The sequence below is a fragment of the Mauremys mutica genome, chromosome 1 (assembly GCF_020497125.1).
Source record: "Mauremys mutica isolate MM-2020 ecotype Southern chromosome 1, ASM2049712v1, whole genome shotgun sequence".
In the NCBI taxonomy this organism is placed as follows: domain Eukaryota; kingdom Metazoa; phylum Chordata; order Testudines; family Geoemydidae; genus Mauremys; species Mauremys mutica.
The window spans coordinates 101262159-101278249 of record NC_059072.1 but is presented as its reverse complement, the minus strand read 5'-3'; the positions used below and the strand labels follow the sequence as shown (position 1 = coordinate 101278249).

The 16091-nt window shown below is 39.2% G+C and overlaps 1 protein-coding gene across 2 annotated transcripts in view; it reads right to left on the bottom strand.

Annotated features, from left to right (window-relative positions):
* LOC123368410 overlaps window positions 1–2455 on the bottom strand; it is a 239342-nt gene extending 236887 nt beyond the window's left edge. For both annotated transcript variants that reach the window (XM_045013182.1, XM_045013190.1), the window contains exon 1: window positions 2359–2455. In XM_045013182.1, coding sequence (XP_044869117.1) covers window positions 2359–2385 — 27 coding nt within the window. In that variant the 5' untranslated portion in view covers window positions 2386–2455. The remainder of the gene's footprint in view (window positions 1–2358) is intronic.
* Between the last annotated feature and the right edge of the window lie 13636 nt (window positions 2456–16091).

Genomic DNA, 16091 nt, shown 5'->3' with positions numbered 1-16091 from the left:
ACGGACAGCGCTGGGAGAGCTTTCTCCCAGCGCTGGCGCTTTGACTACACTTAGCGCTTCAAAGCGCTGCCGCGGCAGCGCTTTGAAGTGTAAGTGTAGCCAAAGCCTAAGTTTCCTTTAAGTGTTTTATATTAAGACAACTTTAGACATGCATGTTATCTTTGTGAGGAAACAACTCTTCCTTTCCTTAATTAAGCTATTTGCATAATAGCTACCATGAGTTTTTAAAACTATTTCTCCCTACTTCATTTGTCAGCTATTGTGCTTCATCCCCTTGACTATTTCCCTATTTCATCCCCTCAGTGGGAGATGCCTTCCACTGGACTTCTCAGTCTTGGAAAACTCGCCAGCATAACCCTTCAGATGGTGGAAGTATAGAGTTCCTCCTGTATAGGACAACACTCTCCACCACTGACACAGTTAATAATTGGGAAATCCTGGTCCCACTGACTTCAGTGGGGCCAGGGTATCACCTATTATCTCTTTCAGGCCCAAACTCATACTCCATAAAGTCCAAATCCTGCCTGCCCACCTTCACAAGTGGGGAAGACCCTAAATGCAATGGAACCACTGCAGTTCCATAATGGAGGTGAGACAGGAGGGGGATTAGAGCAACCTGTGAAGGGGTAGCAGCACCAGAGAGGGGGAATTTAAGGGCATGGTAAGGGAACAATTGGTAGATCTCTAGAGTGGGTGCAGGGAAGCTCTACCTACTATTACAGTCCATGAGTTGTAATAAAGACGTTGGAGCAGCTGTGCCAAGTCACTAGCCTGGAGGAGAGCAGTTTACTTGGGTTTGGGAGGGAGCTAGGGTGGAGGAATGAAGGCTGTATTTTGTTTTCAGTCTTTATTATGGCAAAGCTCCTATTAAAATCAGTGTGAGTTTTGTTTGTATCACACCCCTCAAATGACATATCAGACTATCTAGTTTAAAATATATATATATATATATATATATTATTAAATGTAGGAAACATCAGTATTTTTTTTAAATAACTACCGTATTTGATCTCAGTCCATCACAGTATTAAATCCCACAGACCAGCAATAGTTAGATTATTTACAGCAGGGCACACATCTTTTCTAAAGCATCTACTTAGCAATGCCGTGTCGACACTTTTGCCTGTCAGCTTTATCCATCGGAAAATGGAGCTGCTCCTCCAAAATGCAGTGACACTATAATAGTTGACACAAAGCCTTTGAAAATGCCAATCTCAACAACTGCATCACTTCTAGTAACTACAGCTATACAGTACAATAGCATAAACTTGAAAGTGACTGAAAATAAATTAGAAAACAGATCTTGAGATGAAAAGTATCAAAGGATAACAAGGGGGGAAAAACTACTGTTATTTTTCTTCAACCCCAAACAAGCCTATTCTTCCCTGTGCTTTAAATTTTCTCTTTTGCTGAAACTAGTTGCAGTCATGATGCTTTAGTCAATACACAAAGCAATTACTTTCTAAAGTAAAACAACCTTAGATCAACTAAAGATAAGGGCAATCATACAGTGTGTCTTGGTGATAGCTAAATGCCAAGCTTCTGGTTTCACTTCCAGCCAAATCCAAGTGATATGAAGGAGCACAATATTTATTTTCCCTGGTAACGCACTGGGATACCAGAGTGTACACTTTAGCTAACTACAGTCTGCTGTTTGTGTTCATCTTGTTCCACATAATTCAGTAAAATACACAGACAAGTGTCACATCTGGATTTGTTACCTAGGCAGCAAATAAACTTAGTCTGAAACCTCACAGCAAAACATACAGTTTTAAATGTTAACTAGTGTGGAGGGCTACTCATTTATTAAACTCTGCAAGAATAAAAACAAATTCCAGGTTTCCAACTTTGTCTCAATTAAAAGTTAGATTACTTGGCGGGGGGAGGGTATCTTAAATTTCAAGGCTCTTATTTTTTGTGTAGGGTTTAATATTGAATTGAGCAGCAGCGTCTCAACAATGCAGCAATTCTGTACATTCGGACAAACTCAGAGCCCTGTTTAGAAAAAGCAAACAACTAAATTCATCTTCATAATAGCATAACTAAATTAATAACAAAAATGCAAAGGGGTACCTCTAAGTATTCTTTGTTGGTTTTGTTTTCACAAACATTACAGCTTCAAAAAATTAAGCATGAGAACAACCACAGTTCACTTAAGTCAGAAAAAAATACTTAACAAAAAGTCCAATCAGTGCTTTTACATTTCACTAAAATTCAAGATAAAGGCTATCAAATAGTTAGCATTTGATTTGTTTCAACGCCATTTTTAAGAACCTTACAAAGTTTTGGCCTTTGTCTTGAATCCATTAAGAGCCTTATGAAACAGTAACTTAATGAAATATTGGACCTCACACTCACCTTACACATAGCAGAGTTTTTTAACATAAATGTCTTGAAAACATTTTCCTGGGAAGATAGGCAGGGCTGCCATGATGGACGGCTGGTCAATGTAAGATTTTTCCTGCTCTCATGAAAATAAAATGTCCTTTGCCTTCTGTTGCATGTGAAGTCATTTACACCTTTTGTGGCAGAGTGACTGGTCTGGTTTGTTTGAGAAAGAAGAACAGGTGTCTTTGCCTTCACTTCAAAGTGCTTCATATTTGCATTTTATCCTTCTCCACTTTGGTTCAAGACAAAAATTCAAAATCTGAAGAGAAGAGGGACAGTGCAATGGGGCGGGGCGGGGGGTGCTAGCTTGAAAATGATCCACACACAGTGCCTATGGTAGCCAAGAGAGTTTTCTCAGGTATTTTCACAAGGGTATGAGCTCATCCTGTAAATGATAAACTAAAGGAGGAATGTAAACTCTTGAGGCCTGAAAAAATCTAGGAGTGTAGTCAAATGCATCCAAGCTAGTTACCTTAAGGCTAAGCAACATGAAAAAAAACCAAACCTAAATTAAGTATCACAATTTTTAGAAAAAGAGATCAAAATTGTTCAGTGTAAGGAAAAATCAAGTTTTTACTACTGTTCATGGTTAAGAAAAAAAGATAAAACACTTAAAGACAGAAAATGTAATGGCCTTGATCAGAAGTGACAGTGAAAATGTATAGTTCTTGTGACTTTAAGGTCTTGCCACTATTTTTGCTGATTTCTACAGAATCCAAGCTTTCATTTGAAACCAAATCAAATTTCAAGCTTTTTTATAGGGAAGATAATCAGACTGGTAACCAGAATACATATTTTTTTTTAACAATACAACTCAAGTTATCTCAAATCACTTTAGTAAGTGGTGGATTTGACTGTGTAAGCAAATGTAGCAGCAGCAATTATGTACTTGACCAACAGGGTACTCAAAGCCTTTGGCCAAGATCCTGTGAAGCTTATGCTTGCCGTTAACGAGACCAGTCCCATTGACTTCAATGTGACTGCTCAACATGCCTAAAGTTAAGCACATGCATAAGCCTTTGTAGGACTGGTGCCTTGGACATTACAGACCATTTTACTGAAAGAGAGAATATTGCTGAGCATACCAGCTTAATTCCCTAACCCTAACAAACAAACAAGCAGATCCACGGGATGGTTTAGTCCTACTTGATCAGCGACCTTGAGCAGAAGGATCCTTTGTTTAACACCTTAGCCATAGGTCAGCATCGTTAAGAGCACAGCAATCCTCAGCATCAACATTATAAAACTGATTTGGACAGATTATCCCCTCCTCTGTGAAAAGCCATGGGAAGGAACTTTTAACTTGAAAATCCCCATGAGGAATCCCTCACTGAGATTAACCCAAATTGTGGATATCCACACCCTGCCCCGCAATCCTCCAAAGCCTCCTCTGTGCCTGAAGGATCATTTGGGACCCACAGAAGGCAAGGGTTATCCACACAGACACGCTGCACCCTCTGCTGTGGTTCTAGACATTGCTGTTGCTCTCTCTCTAACACACACACACTCCACTGGATGCAGTGGCTCCCAAGGAAAGAGGTGTGTAGAGACATTCATGAAAGAGATAGTACTCTATCGACTATGCCAATACAGTCCCAAGCTGTACCTTCCACAGGCCTGGAGAAGGAATGCTATGCTCTCCCTCACCCACTCCTCCCCGGCCTACCTTAACTCCAGCCTCCTCCGCCCCCCATACAGACCTTCAATCAAATGAAGACGTCTCTACAGAGTGTGTAGAAGCGGGGGAGACGTCTCTACAGAGTGTGTAGAGGCGGGGGAGAGACAAGGAGGAAGGACAGGTACCATGAAGCCCCCTAAGCTCAAAATCTACATGGAGGGCAAGAGGAGAAACAATCTGTGTTTTGGGGGAGGGGTTGTTTTGAGGGACAGTGGTCTTGATATTGCCCATTGAGGAGGGCTCTGTAAAGCAAAAGGTGCTATCGCTTACAGGGAGTATATGAGCCCCGTGTTTTGCTTTAATAGTTTCTCAGAGGGATGGAGTGCTATTCTAGGCTCCTGTTCAATCTTGCAGCCATGTGAGTGTTGGAGCACTGCAAATTATATTCTACTCTGTAACAAATATTGTTTGGGTGTCTGCTAGGAGTTTTGTGGTTAAGGTAATAGCTGAAGACTCCCAAGAGATGTGTTCAATTCCTGCCTCTGCCACCTGTGACTTTATACAAATTATTTAATCTCACTGTGCCTCAGCTCCCAATCTGTAAAATAGGGATAATAAACCTCCTTTTTCCCCCATCCTTTTTCAGTTGTGTGTATTTACATTATAAACTCTTTGGGGCAGGAAATACCTCCTGCCTTGGGTATGCACGAGGCCCTAGCAAAATGATTTTGAAAGTGAGTATTCAGTTGTGGGTATTATGCACTACTGCTTTTGGTGTCAATTAGTTTTCTGCTTTGCGCTGTATGGGCCTTTTGGAATTAACTCCAGCTATTTTTAGTCTTTATGAATCATCATTTAGAATAAGAAATAGCAACCCTAGAATTTATAATTATTTTCTGCTAAAACCACCTCTGCAACAAAAAGCTTGATTTGAATGAAAAACTATAGCTTTGTGTACTGGAAAATATGGTCGCTTTGTATGCTAATTTAACAACAAACCACTCAAACCCTTTCACCAAAGGAATTCTTTTACATGAATAATATTGAATATAAATAATAATTTAAAAAATAAAACCAAAACAGTCTTTCTTCCTGCAATTGAACTAGAGCTGTCATAAAAGAAGAAAGAGTAAAAATAGCTGGAGTTAATTCTAAAAGGCCTAAACAGAGCACAGCAGAAAACTAATCCAAACAAAACAATATATCACAGAGAACCCACAATTGAATACTCAATTCCATAATCATTTTAATAGCAGTTATTTATTACACACACTAGAGGTGGGGTTTTCAGAAGTGCTCTCCCATTAGAGCAGGATTAGGCCAACACTGGGCACTTTTGAAAATCCCATCCTAAAGACCCAAAGTCTGATCCAAAACCCATTAAAATCAAACAAAAGACATCAGGTTGCCTTCACTGGGTATGTGGTGGGGTCCTGATCCTTCAAATCCTGTCATGTGAGTAGTCCTTACTCCCCCTGATTTCAGTAGAACTGCTTATAAATAAGTAAGGGTTGCTTATATGAGAGCTGCAGGATCAGGCCTCAGACCTCCACCTTGATTAGCCAGCCTAGAAAACTATGTTTAGTAAAAGATCTGTTTAGCATGTAAATTGAAGAACCAAACCTGAGAAAGAGTTGGGGGATGGGGGGGATCATCCTCTCCCATAGAGAAGCAGAGGAAAAGCTCTTCAAATGGAAAAGGTTAGAAGGGAAGGCATCTCTCTTCTCCCCACCTCTTATCCCCATTACCAGCCACTTCTGCGAAGTCTTCCCACAGCTTTTATTCTCCTATATGCCTAAAAGTGAAGAGGATGATCTGGGCCTTTGGTTTTGCTCTTCATTCCAGGCTGGCAAAGTTCATTCAAATCCCCATAAACTCACTGAACCTGTTTCCGTACTGAAAAGGTAGAGCTTTAAAAGCAAATGAAAGAAATCTCTGAAATGCTAATTAAATGGAGCATTTTCAGTCATTTCAAGAAATAATCTATCTTTCACAAAATCTGCAAAGAGCGTGTTTTAATGAACCATATTTGGTATATGATAAGCAGTTATAGTTCAACTAAAACAATATCACACAGCCGTGTTTTCCTGAGCTGAGAAAATAAAAACACCATCAGAGGGGGAAAAGGACACAATTTTTTAAGAACACACAATCCGTTTCATTACCATCTCTGTAGATCACACTGCAGTAAACTATATTTAGTCATTTGTGCACAACTGGTTTATTTTGGAGCAACACATCAATTTTTTTATGCACTTTGAAGCAAGAAAATACTTAGCTTGTATCTGTCAGAAGAAGTCTCATGGAATGAGAATTAAAAATCTATAGATAAAAAAACAAACACTGAAGTATTTAATATGATGCCAGCAACCGAGTGCTTGGGTGATTAAAAGACTAGGCAGAGCACTAGACTCTATCTGGAAACATAGAAAAGACACTATGTTCCAATATTCCTAGCTGAACTAAATTACAGATCTGGGAACATAAAAACACCTTCAAAAGAAAAATAAAACAATGCTACTAAAATAGGCCTGATTATGTGGGTCACTAAGTACTGTGTATTTCCCCTGTAGCATTTCATAGTAGTTACTGTTGCCAAGGGAAGCTTGATCCTCTCATTATGTATGTTTGTCTTTCACATCAGAGCTAGCCTCTTTCTTTCTATGCCCCAGAACTGTAACTGAAATAAAAATAAGGAATGAACCCCCATTATTACACAAATACCTACAAAGCCGAGGGAGTGACCCTTGCAGGTCAGAGGGTCAGCCCCCTAATCATTGATGCACTTGCTCCAGCAGACCCCTGCCTTTTGTAGAAGGGTCAAAGCCAAGACCTCTGCTGAGTGTCCCCAGTGAAGAATTAACAAGTGTGACAATTTGTGGTCCCTCCCCCTAAGGCCCCTAGTCCTGTCTGTTTGAATGCTGTAAATAGAGACATCTGGATGGAGCCCTTTCACTGCAGTAATTGAAAATGAACATGGATCAAGTTCTGGCCTGTTGTATTCATAAATCTTGAGGCTTAATTACATTAAAGGGAAATCTAGGGCCTAGCTCTATGGAAACAGCAGATTCTATCAGGCTCTCAGATCTTGAATCTTTAAGAGAAGTGTTTTTGCTCTATGTTAGCACAGTCAGATAAGAAATTTTTGATCAAATGTTACAGCATTAGAACACCAATAAGACTTTTAAAGATTTTTGTTGTCATTCTATTTGCATATGCATTTCAGTTAAGTTTTCATTAGCTGACAGTTGAAAGAGTTATATATTTAAGGAATTAAATGATCATATTCTTGTGATTAATTATGAGGGGGCACATAGATTTCCAAAATGTATTTTTTAGAAGGAGAGAAGAAAAATATGCAGATAATTAAATATAATGATTTATAAGAAAAAGATGGTTTGGCCTACACACCCGTTGTTCCTATTCAAAAAAAACAAAAAGAGAAAACAACCAACCAGGGTTTATAATCCCAATTTAATAATATGCACAGTAGGGCTGGTCAAAAAAATTCTTATTTTTTTTTAAATCAGGTTTTCACCCATATAAAAGTGTTCCCAGAAAGTGTCTGCTTTTTTAAAAAAAAAATCACCTTTTTGTTGAAGGAACAAACACCCAAAGACTGATTTTCTAAAACTTTTCAGCTTTCAGCAGTTTTTGGCTGAAAATATTCACTGAAAATTTTGAGTTTTCAGGGTTCTGGTTTGGGTTTTTTTGGAAAAAGACAAAATTTTCGGCAGAATTTTTTTTTTTCAGGACAGTTACATCACATACATTTTCATTGTGGATTTTGCAGCTACATGTTTAATTCACACAGTAAAAAAATCTTTGCTAAGAAGAGCACTGTGATGGCAAGAAAAATTCAAAAGAGCTAAGAAATTTAACTTGAAAAAAATTGATTTATTAGGCTCCTGACCTTCCAACCCCCTTCTAACTGTATTTGCATGACCAGGGTCTGTGGCCCCAACCCTGAATATGAGAGCATATGGGCAGACTGCTGTGCTCATGCATAGCTCTATTGGGTTTCTGTATGGGGCAGAGCAGTCTGCTCTCATGCTGTTAATTACAGGATCAGAGCCTTAGTGAACACATACTAAGATTATAGCTACATTAGGAGTGCTTTATTGGTATAGGAATGCTGGTATGCTATACTAGCAAGGAATTCCTAAGGTGAACACAGTTTATTTCAGCAAAGCTGTGTTTTGTATGTGTATAGTAAAACCACTCCCCACCAATGAAACAAATTATACTGGGAAAAGCACAGCTTTGCCAGTAGAACTGTGTTTATGCAAGGGACTTCTGCCAACACAGCTCTGTGGGCCAGCAAGGGATCACACTTCTTCACACCCCTGACCCACACAGCTATATTGGCAGAAGTCTATAGCGTAGATCTGGCCTATAGTATGAGATAGATCTAGGCCTTTAAAAGAGAAATTCTGAACTAATTACTTCCTAAATTGTGTCTTCTTTTTATTTCCAAACATTTTTAAGTTAAAGGAACATTAATATACATCCAAAAAATCCTCTCTTTTTCCTCCCTTTTTAACAATTATAAACAACAGACAAGATCTTGATATTTTGAAAACTTAATTTATTTCCAAACAGTGGCTTTACTTCCATCTGAACTGTATGTCATAGAAACAATTTAGTCATTCACTGGAGGGAAGGGTTACAGATATACCACTAACTGCACATTTCTCACTATTCCATGCAGCTACCTAAACAATCAACAACAGAGAAATCACTTATCTTGCCTTCTCACTTAGAGGCATGCTGCAATAAATGCAGTCACTGAAACCTCTCTAAAGAAAAAATGAGGGAAAAACCCACCATATTATCCTTGTCCAAGTCTGAATCCTATTATATGAGTTAGTAGAACCTGCTGTAGCAGAAAAACTTCTATATTATTTGCCTGTGCTCTGTAGTAGGAGTGGAGTTACTTTTACCCATTTCTGGTGTTGACTTTGGCTGTCTTATTGGTAAAAGGGGACAGCAATCAGGCCCTAATTATGTATTTAAAACTCCAAACCAATGGCATTGCAGATTTTTGAAAGAGGATGAAATCACAAAGCAGCTGTACTATATCCAGATTGAAAGAGATGAATGGGAAGGGGGACTATAGCTGCTGAATTACACTCTTCACATATGAGTTCATAGAGAAGTTTTTCACCAAAGGAGAAGAGGGGTAAAAATCCTACCTAATATATTTTAAAATGAAAACAGACTTCTGCTCAGCAATACAATATTTATCTAAAATGTTTACCTGTGATTGCACTCCTGAGACATTCTGCTCTGAGTTCTAGGTAAATGTGTAATTTAAGTGCAGTCTACTTTATATCAGTCCATTTATCATACACAGAGGAAATACATTAAAAGGGCACTTTAAATTATGGGTCAGATTCTGCAACCTTTACTCATGTTGAGTAGCACTTTACACCAGTGGGCAAACTCTGGGAGTAAAGTACTCCTCCATATCAGCAAGAATGGCAGAATGCAATACTTTTTTAAAATTAATATTGATATTAATAATCACCTGAGACTCAAAACAAATTTATTTTCAAATCCGAACTGTAAGCACGCTCTAGAGTCCAGACTAATCCCTGTTCTATATTTGCACCTTCCTTTTCCTGACATATGTCATTCCACTCCCAACCATATCACCTGATTCCCCTGCAAGCTGATTTTGCCCACATCCCTCTCCCTTACTGTATACTTTTCTCTGGTATCTTCCAGGATCTGCCTCGGCCCTCACACTCAATTAGCAGGTCAGAATTAAGGTCATACACTACAGTGTGATTTTCAGATCTTTTATATGTGCACTCAGGGTGATGTTATTCTAGAACTGAAAGTTAATGTGTTAGATTCCAGTCCTGGAAAAACACAAATGCTTAACTTCAAACAAATGAATCACGCTTTTGGCTTCAGTAGAACTACTCACATACTTAAAGTTAAGCACGTGTCCATTTGCAGAATGAGGGCCTCACAGAAGTACATTAACATGAGCTAGAGTTTGGGGATAGATATTGTGCTAGATGTGAAGGTACCTTTCACTTTTCAAAATCCCACCCTTTAATAATATTTGTGTGTGATTTTTATAGTGTATATTGAATAGTTGATTTGATTAAGTCATAATGTAAATATAGAAGAGTCTGTGTTTATGATACGGTAATAAATGTTGAGTATGTCATCAACTTTGCATTCTCTTTTTCGCTTGGCATATAGTATATGACAATATTGCATTACTAATATTAAGATTAATTATCATGGTAGCCCCAGCACTGTGACTAGCTTGGTGTTGGTAGACAAGTGTACCTGCAGAGTCCCATTAAAGTAAATGGGCCTGTATAAAGGTGCAAGAGCCACTCACATGAGCTAGGTGCAAAACCCGAATCTACATTATTAAACGTAGGATTTAAAAGTTGGCAGTGTGGTTGTGCTGTGCACTGCTCTGCGATGACTGTATTGATGTTGATAGTATTACTGAATTAAAGTGTGTTTGTGTTAAAGAAGGTTGGCTAATGCTTGGTGATTAAAAGAATATATTTTGGCAGGAATGTTCACAGAAAAAAGTTTGATAATTTCAAAGGAGCCTAGGGAAGTTAAACACCCAAATTCTATGGGAGTTAGGAGCCTAACTTCCTTAGGCACCTCTGAAATTACCAAACTTTGTTATATTTTTATATATATCATATGCCATACACTTGACAAAATGTATATGAGAACATATCCTTCAGAAGTATGGATGTAAATATTTTGTGAAGTCAGTTATGGTTAGGTTAACTTTATATTTTCCCGTAAAAAAGGCAAATAGGCAGTGATAGAGCTTTATTTCCATTAGACATGTGTTTTTCTTCCTCAGTCATCAGTTTCTGATGCTGGTGGGTATGACTTTAGACGTATCCCCTAAACCAAAAGGCAATGGGATCCCCTGTGTCTAGCAGTGAGTTTCAGCTGGCCTGACCAGCTCAGCATACCTCAACACACTACTGTTATAATCTGTATCTAAAAGGTGTCATGTAACATGTCACTGGAAAATAGCTCACTAATATTTGTGCATGATGTATGTAGGGTCAACTCACAAGGGATTAGGCAGATGAAATCATAACTAAAATGTGTTTAAACCAGTTATGTCAGGAGACGTTGATTTAAACAGGTTTTTCTCCAGAGTAAGACCAGAGGCCAACATCTCAAACCAGGTGTGGCCAAATTCAGCCAGCTATTGATTTGTATGGGAGATTGCATGAAGAGATCATTTGCATTGTAAAAAATCTCCAGCAGGGAACAGCATGGAATCTGCACCAGACAGCATGGTGTCCACACTCAGCAGGGAAAAGGAACTTTATCTGGGGATGCTTTTCAGAAGAATATGTTTCAAAGGACTATAATGAGAGGTGGAACAAACCCCTAAATTCCTTCATCTGAGAAGGCAAGGAAAACTAGCACCTTGGACTGTGTGCGGAGACTGACTAAAAGCTAACCAGCCATGGCTGGAAAAGAAAGATGGGTAAAGAAACTACCTGGAAAAGAAGCCCATAGCTTGTTAAGTTAGGTTTTTGTCATTAGAAAGTGTATTTTTACTTCTGTTTGTTTGTAATCCTTTCTATCTTTATCCCTTATACTATAATTCACTAAAACCTCTCCTTTTAATTAAATAAACTTGATTTACTTATCTAAACCAATCCAGTGCTTTGATTGAATTGAAGTGATAACTGCAGTCAAGATAACAAGCTGTTGTTTCTGTCTCTTTAAAGGAATAGCAAACTTAATATCTTCTGTGACTGTATAGTGACAGGGACAGTGCACTGCAGAGAGATATCACTGAGGAGCTCAGGGGCTGGGATTCACTGATTGTTACCTCCAATCAAGATCTGGGCTGGGGGAGCCCTGAGAGTTTGCTGGCAAGACAGACAAGCTGGTGTAGCAGGGAGCTGTCACACAGCTTAGCTGCAGCAAAGCTCCCACTTGCTGAGGCTGAGAGGGGTAGCACAGTGGGTCACATTAACTGTACCTTAGGTGAAGAGTAGCAGTTTCATCATGAACAGATGCTAATAGGATCCTGCTGGTTGATCAGCAGCATTGCCAAACTCTATCCAGCTGAAAGCCTCCCTCAAGAACTGGTCCCACTTTCCTCAGCCCAAAGTCTTGTATAAAGGAATGTATTTCAATAAAGAGCTATCTCAATTACTGGTGCAGAGTCCTGCTGCTGCATCAGCTAACTCACCTGAGAGGATCTTTACGCAGCTGGTCAAGACAAAATCATTTAAACTCTAATCCTGCAACCATTTACATACCTTTAACTTTAAGCATACAAATAGCTCCACTGAAGTCATCAGGACTATCCACATTCTAAGCATGTGTTATTTTTTGCACAATCAGAACTAAATTGTAACTTTACAATCTGCCCTGAATAAGGGGGGGCATATAGATGGACTGCCCCAGGTGCAGCAGACCAGAGAATGAATTGTGACTCACTCACCATATCTCTCTTGCCTTCCCCACTGCTGGGGGGAGAGGAAGTGAATTATTTTGCCCATTTCATGGTGTGGTTTACATCTCCACTGAACTCCCAGCCAAGTACTCTGGCCAGAGAATGGTAAGGAGGTGAAGCTAGAGCTCCTCCCATTTCTCTCTGCCCACTTGTTTGCAGGACAAAGTGCAATAGGAGTCTCCTCTGCTCTACCCCAGAGAGCTGGTTTCACAATCTGAGCAAGGAGGGTTTCCTCCCTTCCACAGCTAAGCAAAGGCTGTGCCAATCTCAATCTGTAATTTTAAAGTGTGATGCAACTTTCAAACAACTGTAAAGCAAAGAGTTAATCAAGTGTTTGAGCCTCAAAATAAGTGGGGTTAAATTCACCTTTGCCCAAGGGCCTAATGGACTAGTTACACCTAAATCTATTTGGAGTGCTTAAGTGACACAGATTTGGGCTGGCTCTCTGCATAGCAGTGAATTGCACCCTGACAGCATACAGATGTAAATCTCTATATTTCAGAGAAGAGTATAAAAAATTAACTGATGAAATCATGGCTGGGCAGGTAACAAATTCTAATATGTTCCTTTCATGAGCTAGTGGCTTCTCTAATCCCTAAAATAGAGCATTTCCTACATTGACTCAGAAATCAACGTCATCAACTCTTCAAGAAAAAAATGTTTGACTCTGAACTTGGTGGTTGGCAAACAAATAAAAGAAAAAAAACTGATTTTCAACTTCTATCTTCAAATATGTTTGGGTTAAATCTTCAGCCCCCCAGCAAGCAAATGAGCTCTGCAGATTTACACCAGCCAAGCATGTGGCCCATATTTACAGTGTTACATATCTGCAGTGAAATGAAACACTGGAAAACTTGCTTCAGTTTGAGTTTGTAGGTCTTCAGAGAATTTTTGCATGGATTTTTTTTGTGTAAGACAAGTCTTTGGAGGCAAGCATGATATTTCCCTTTCCCACCTACCATCACACCCACACACAAAATCTATATCTGTGGACAAGTCATTGCATATTTTGCTTTCCATTTTTGAATTTTCAGTTGGGTTAGTTGAGATTGGTCCCAAGTGTATCATGCTCAGTTCCTTGATTGGCTGAGGCCACTTCATGAGGTGAGGGCAGTAAGAAGCTGATGATTTTTGAGGAAAAAGCTGTAACTTATGCTGCTCTATGAGCTATAAAAGGAAAACAAAAAACACTGTGCCTGTACAGATTTCCAATTTTTTTAGTCAGAATGAGTTAAAAACTGATCAGTTATATTATGACATTTTCACAGTATTTCCTTTGCATTACTGTAGTGTTATGTACCAATTCCTAAAGGCAAAGATCCTTTGATATGCTGTTCTGTTGTGCTTATGGTGTTAGTACAGACCTAGTATGCCTATTACATGGTTGAGCCCAGATTCCTTGAAATACAAACAACATAAATTTAGACCACTGCCTTGTTTAATTCCCCATGACCATATCTCTTGGGAACAGACTGGATATATTTTTCCCTTAGAGTTAGGCTTACATTTAAATTGAACTGGAATATAACATCCCAAGAAATATCAAATGTGTCTTCCATTGCACAGATGCCTCCAAGTGATCCTGCACGCACTGAAAAGGAGAGGACCATTGACATCAGTTACTGGTTACTAGCTCCTTCACTGATTCTATTCAAGAAAAAAAAGATATTTAGGGCCAAATCCACTGATGCTGTGCATTTGCATTGGTGCAAAGTTAATGGAACACCTTACCAAATTAGAATAAGGGTAATTTATGCCCATTTTGAGCAATTGGGCCCCTTCAGAGGAAGAACTGCCTTCTCCCTTATTTGAGAGTTAATACTCCACACTTTGCTTAATTAGGAGATAATTGCTTTAGCACAGAGGGTTGTTTTTCCCACTGATGTTCACACATATAGATAGTAGCAGTTCTGGGAGTTATACACAGGCTTTGAATAGACTAGCTGTCTGTACACTCAGAAAAATGATAGTGAGTCTCATGAATTCCTAACAAGTGTATTTTAGAGAAACATTCCTCCCTTTTTCTGTATAGAGTAGAAATCACACTGGAGTGAAACAATATACATTCTATAAATGCAACCTTTGAGGGTCCATTTCTGACATGTGGGGCTGGCACTCATGGTAATTGGACAACATTCTCATATATCTAAGGTTTTGCTAGAATAAAATCCTTTCTAATAACCCAGTGGAAAGTTTAGACCTTCCTCCACAGCAGAACTTTGGTCAACATTTTGTTGTGCTTAGACACAGTAGGGGGCGCTCTTTCTCCCTGGGGTTCATGGAGGCCCTATTTATCTATGAAGTCAATGGAGGAAAGACTGTCTGGTGGTCAAGATACTGGACCAGGATTAAAAACTCGCCTCTGCCACAGAATCACTGTGTAACCTTTAGAAATCACTTAATCTCTTTTAGACTCATTTTCCCACCTATGAAATACTCCTGGTGACAGGTTTCAGAGAGTTAGCCATGTTAGTCTGTATCAGTAAAAACAATGAGGAGTCCTTGTGGCACCTTAGAGACTAATACATTTATTTGGGCATAAGCTTTCAGGGGATATAATCCACTTCATCAGATGCATGGAGTGGAAAATACAGTAAGCAGGTATAAATATACTCCTGGTGTTTGTCTTGCTTAGCTTGCAAGCTCCTTAGGGCAGGAACTGTCTTACTATGCATTTTTATAGCATCTAAAACACTAGGGACCTGAACACAGATGTGGTGTCTAGGTGCTGCTATAATTAATAAAAACAGTTATACCAGGGATGGATTTGGCCTCTGCATTTTTTAAGTTGAAATTTATAATAATTTTCTTAAAATAAAAAAAAATCAATTAAGGCTCTCTGCAGTTCTCCTTTTCTTCTAAAATTAGGCAAGTAAAAGCAATAACTGAACCAGAAAAGTCATTATGTAAGAACCTACACTCTCCTTCATGAAGAACAGTAGATAGAGGGCACTTAAGCTATGTCTACATTGCCCTGCAGTTTGGACTATGGGGGAGTAAATAGCAATGTGCACCAGAGTGTTGCGCTGTAACTCCCCCGTGTGGACACCGCATAAATGAACAAAAGGGTTCCTAGTCTGCATTAATGGAATCCTGTTGGAAGCAGACTACATTAACGCAAACTGGGAACCTTTTAGTTTGCACTTGCAACATCCACACCAGGACATTACACGCAGCACCTTTGTGCACACTGTTGTTTACACCCCAGTAGTCTAAACTGCAAGGCAACATAGACAAGCCCTCACTGCCTTGTACTATGGTATAGCTGTATTTTTAGTAAGCACCCTGGGAGTACAAATGCTTCCTTACCAGTAGAGCCACGTAGCGTCAAAAAGCTGTCTTCCATTGAGAGGACAATTGTTTTCTATAGACATGATAAACAAATACCCCTGACCCAGGTCACCTTGCCCCAGCAGGCTTTTGCAGCAGCTTCCTCTGTGCAAAGACAACAAAGTCTGGCAGCAGTCAATCCTTCGAGCCCACACTGAGCCACGACAGAGTGCACTGCTATTTACCCTTCCTATTAATCTGTCAGTGTTCTAGTTAAACACGTAAAACAATATGGTGTGTGCATATCTTGATTAGTCATTGCTAAGTTAC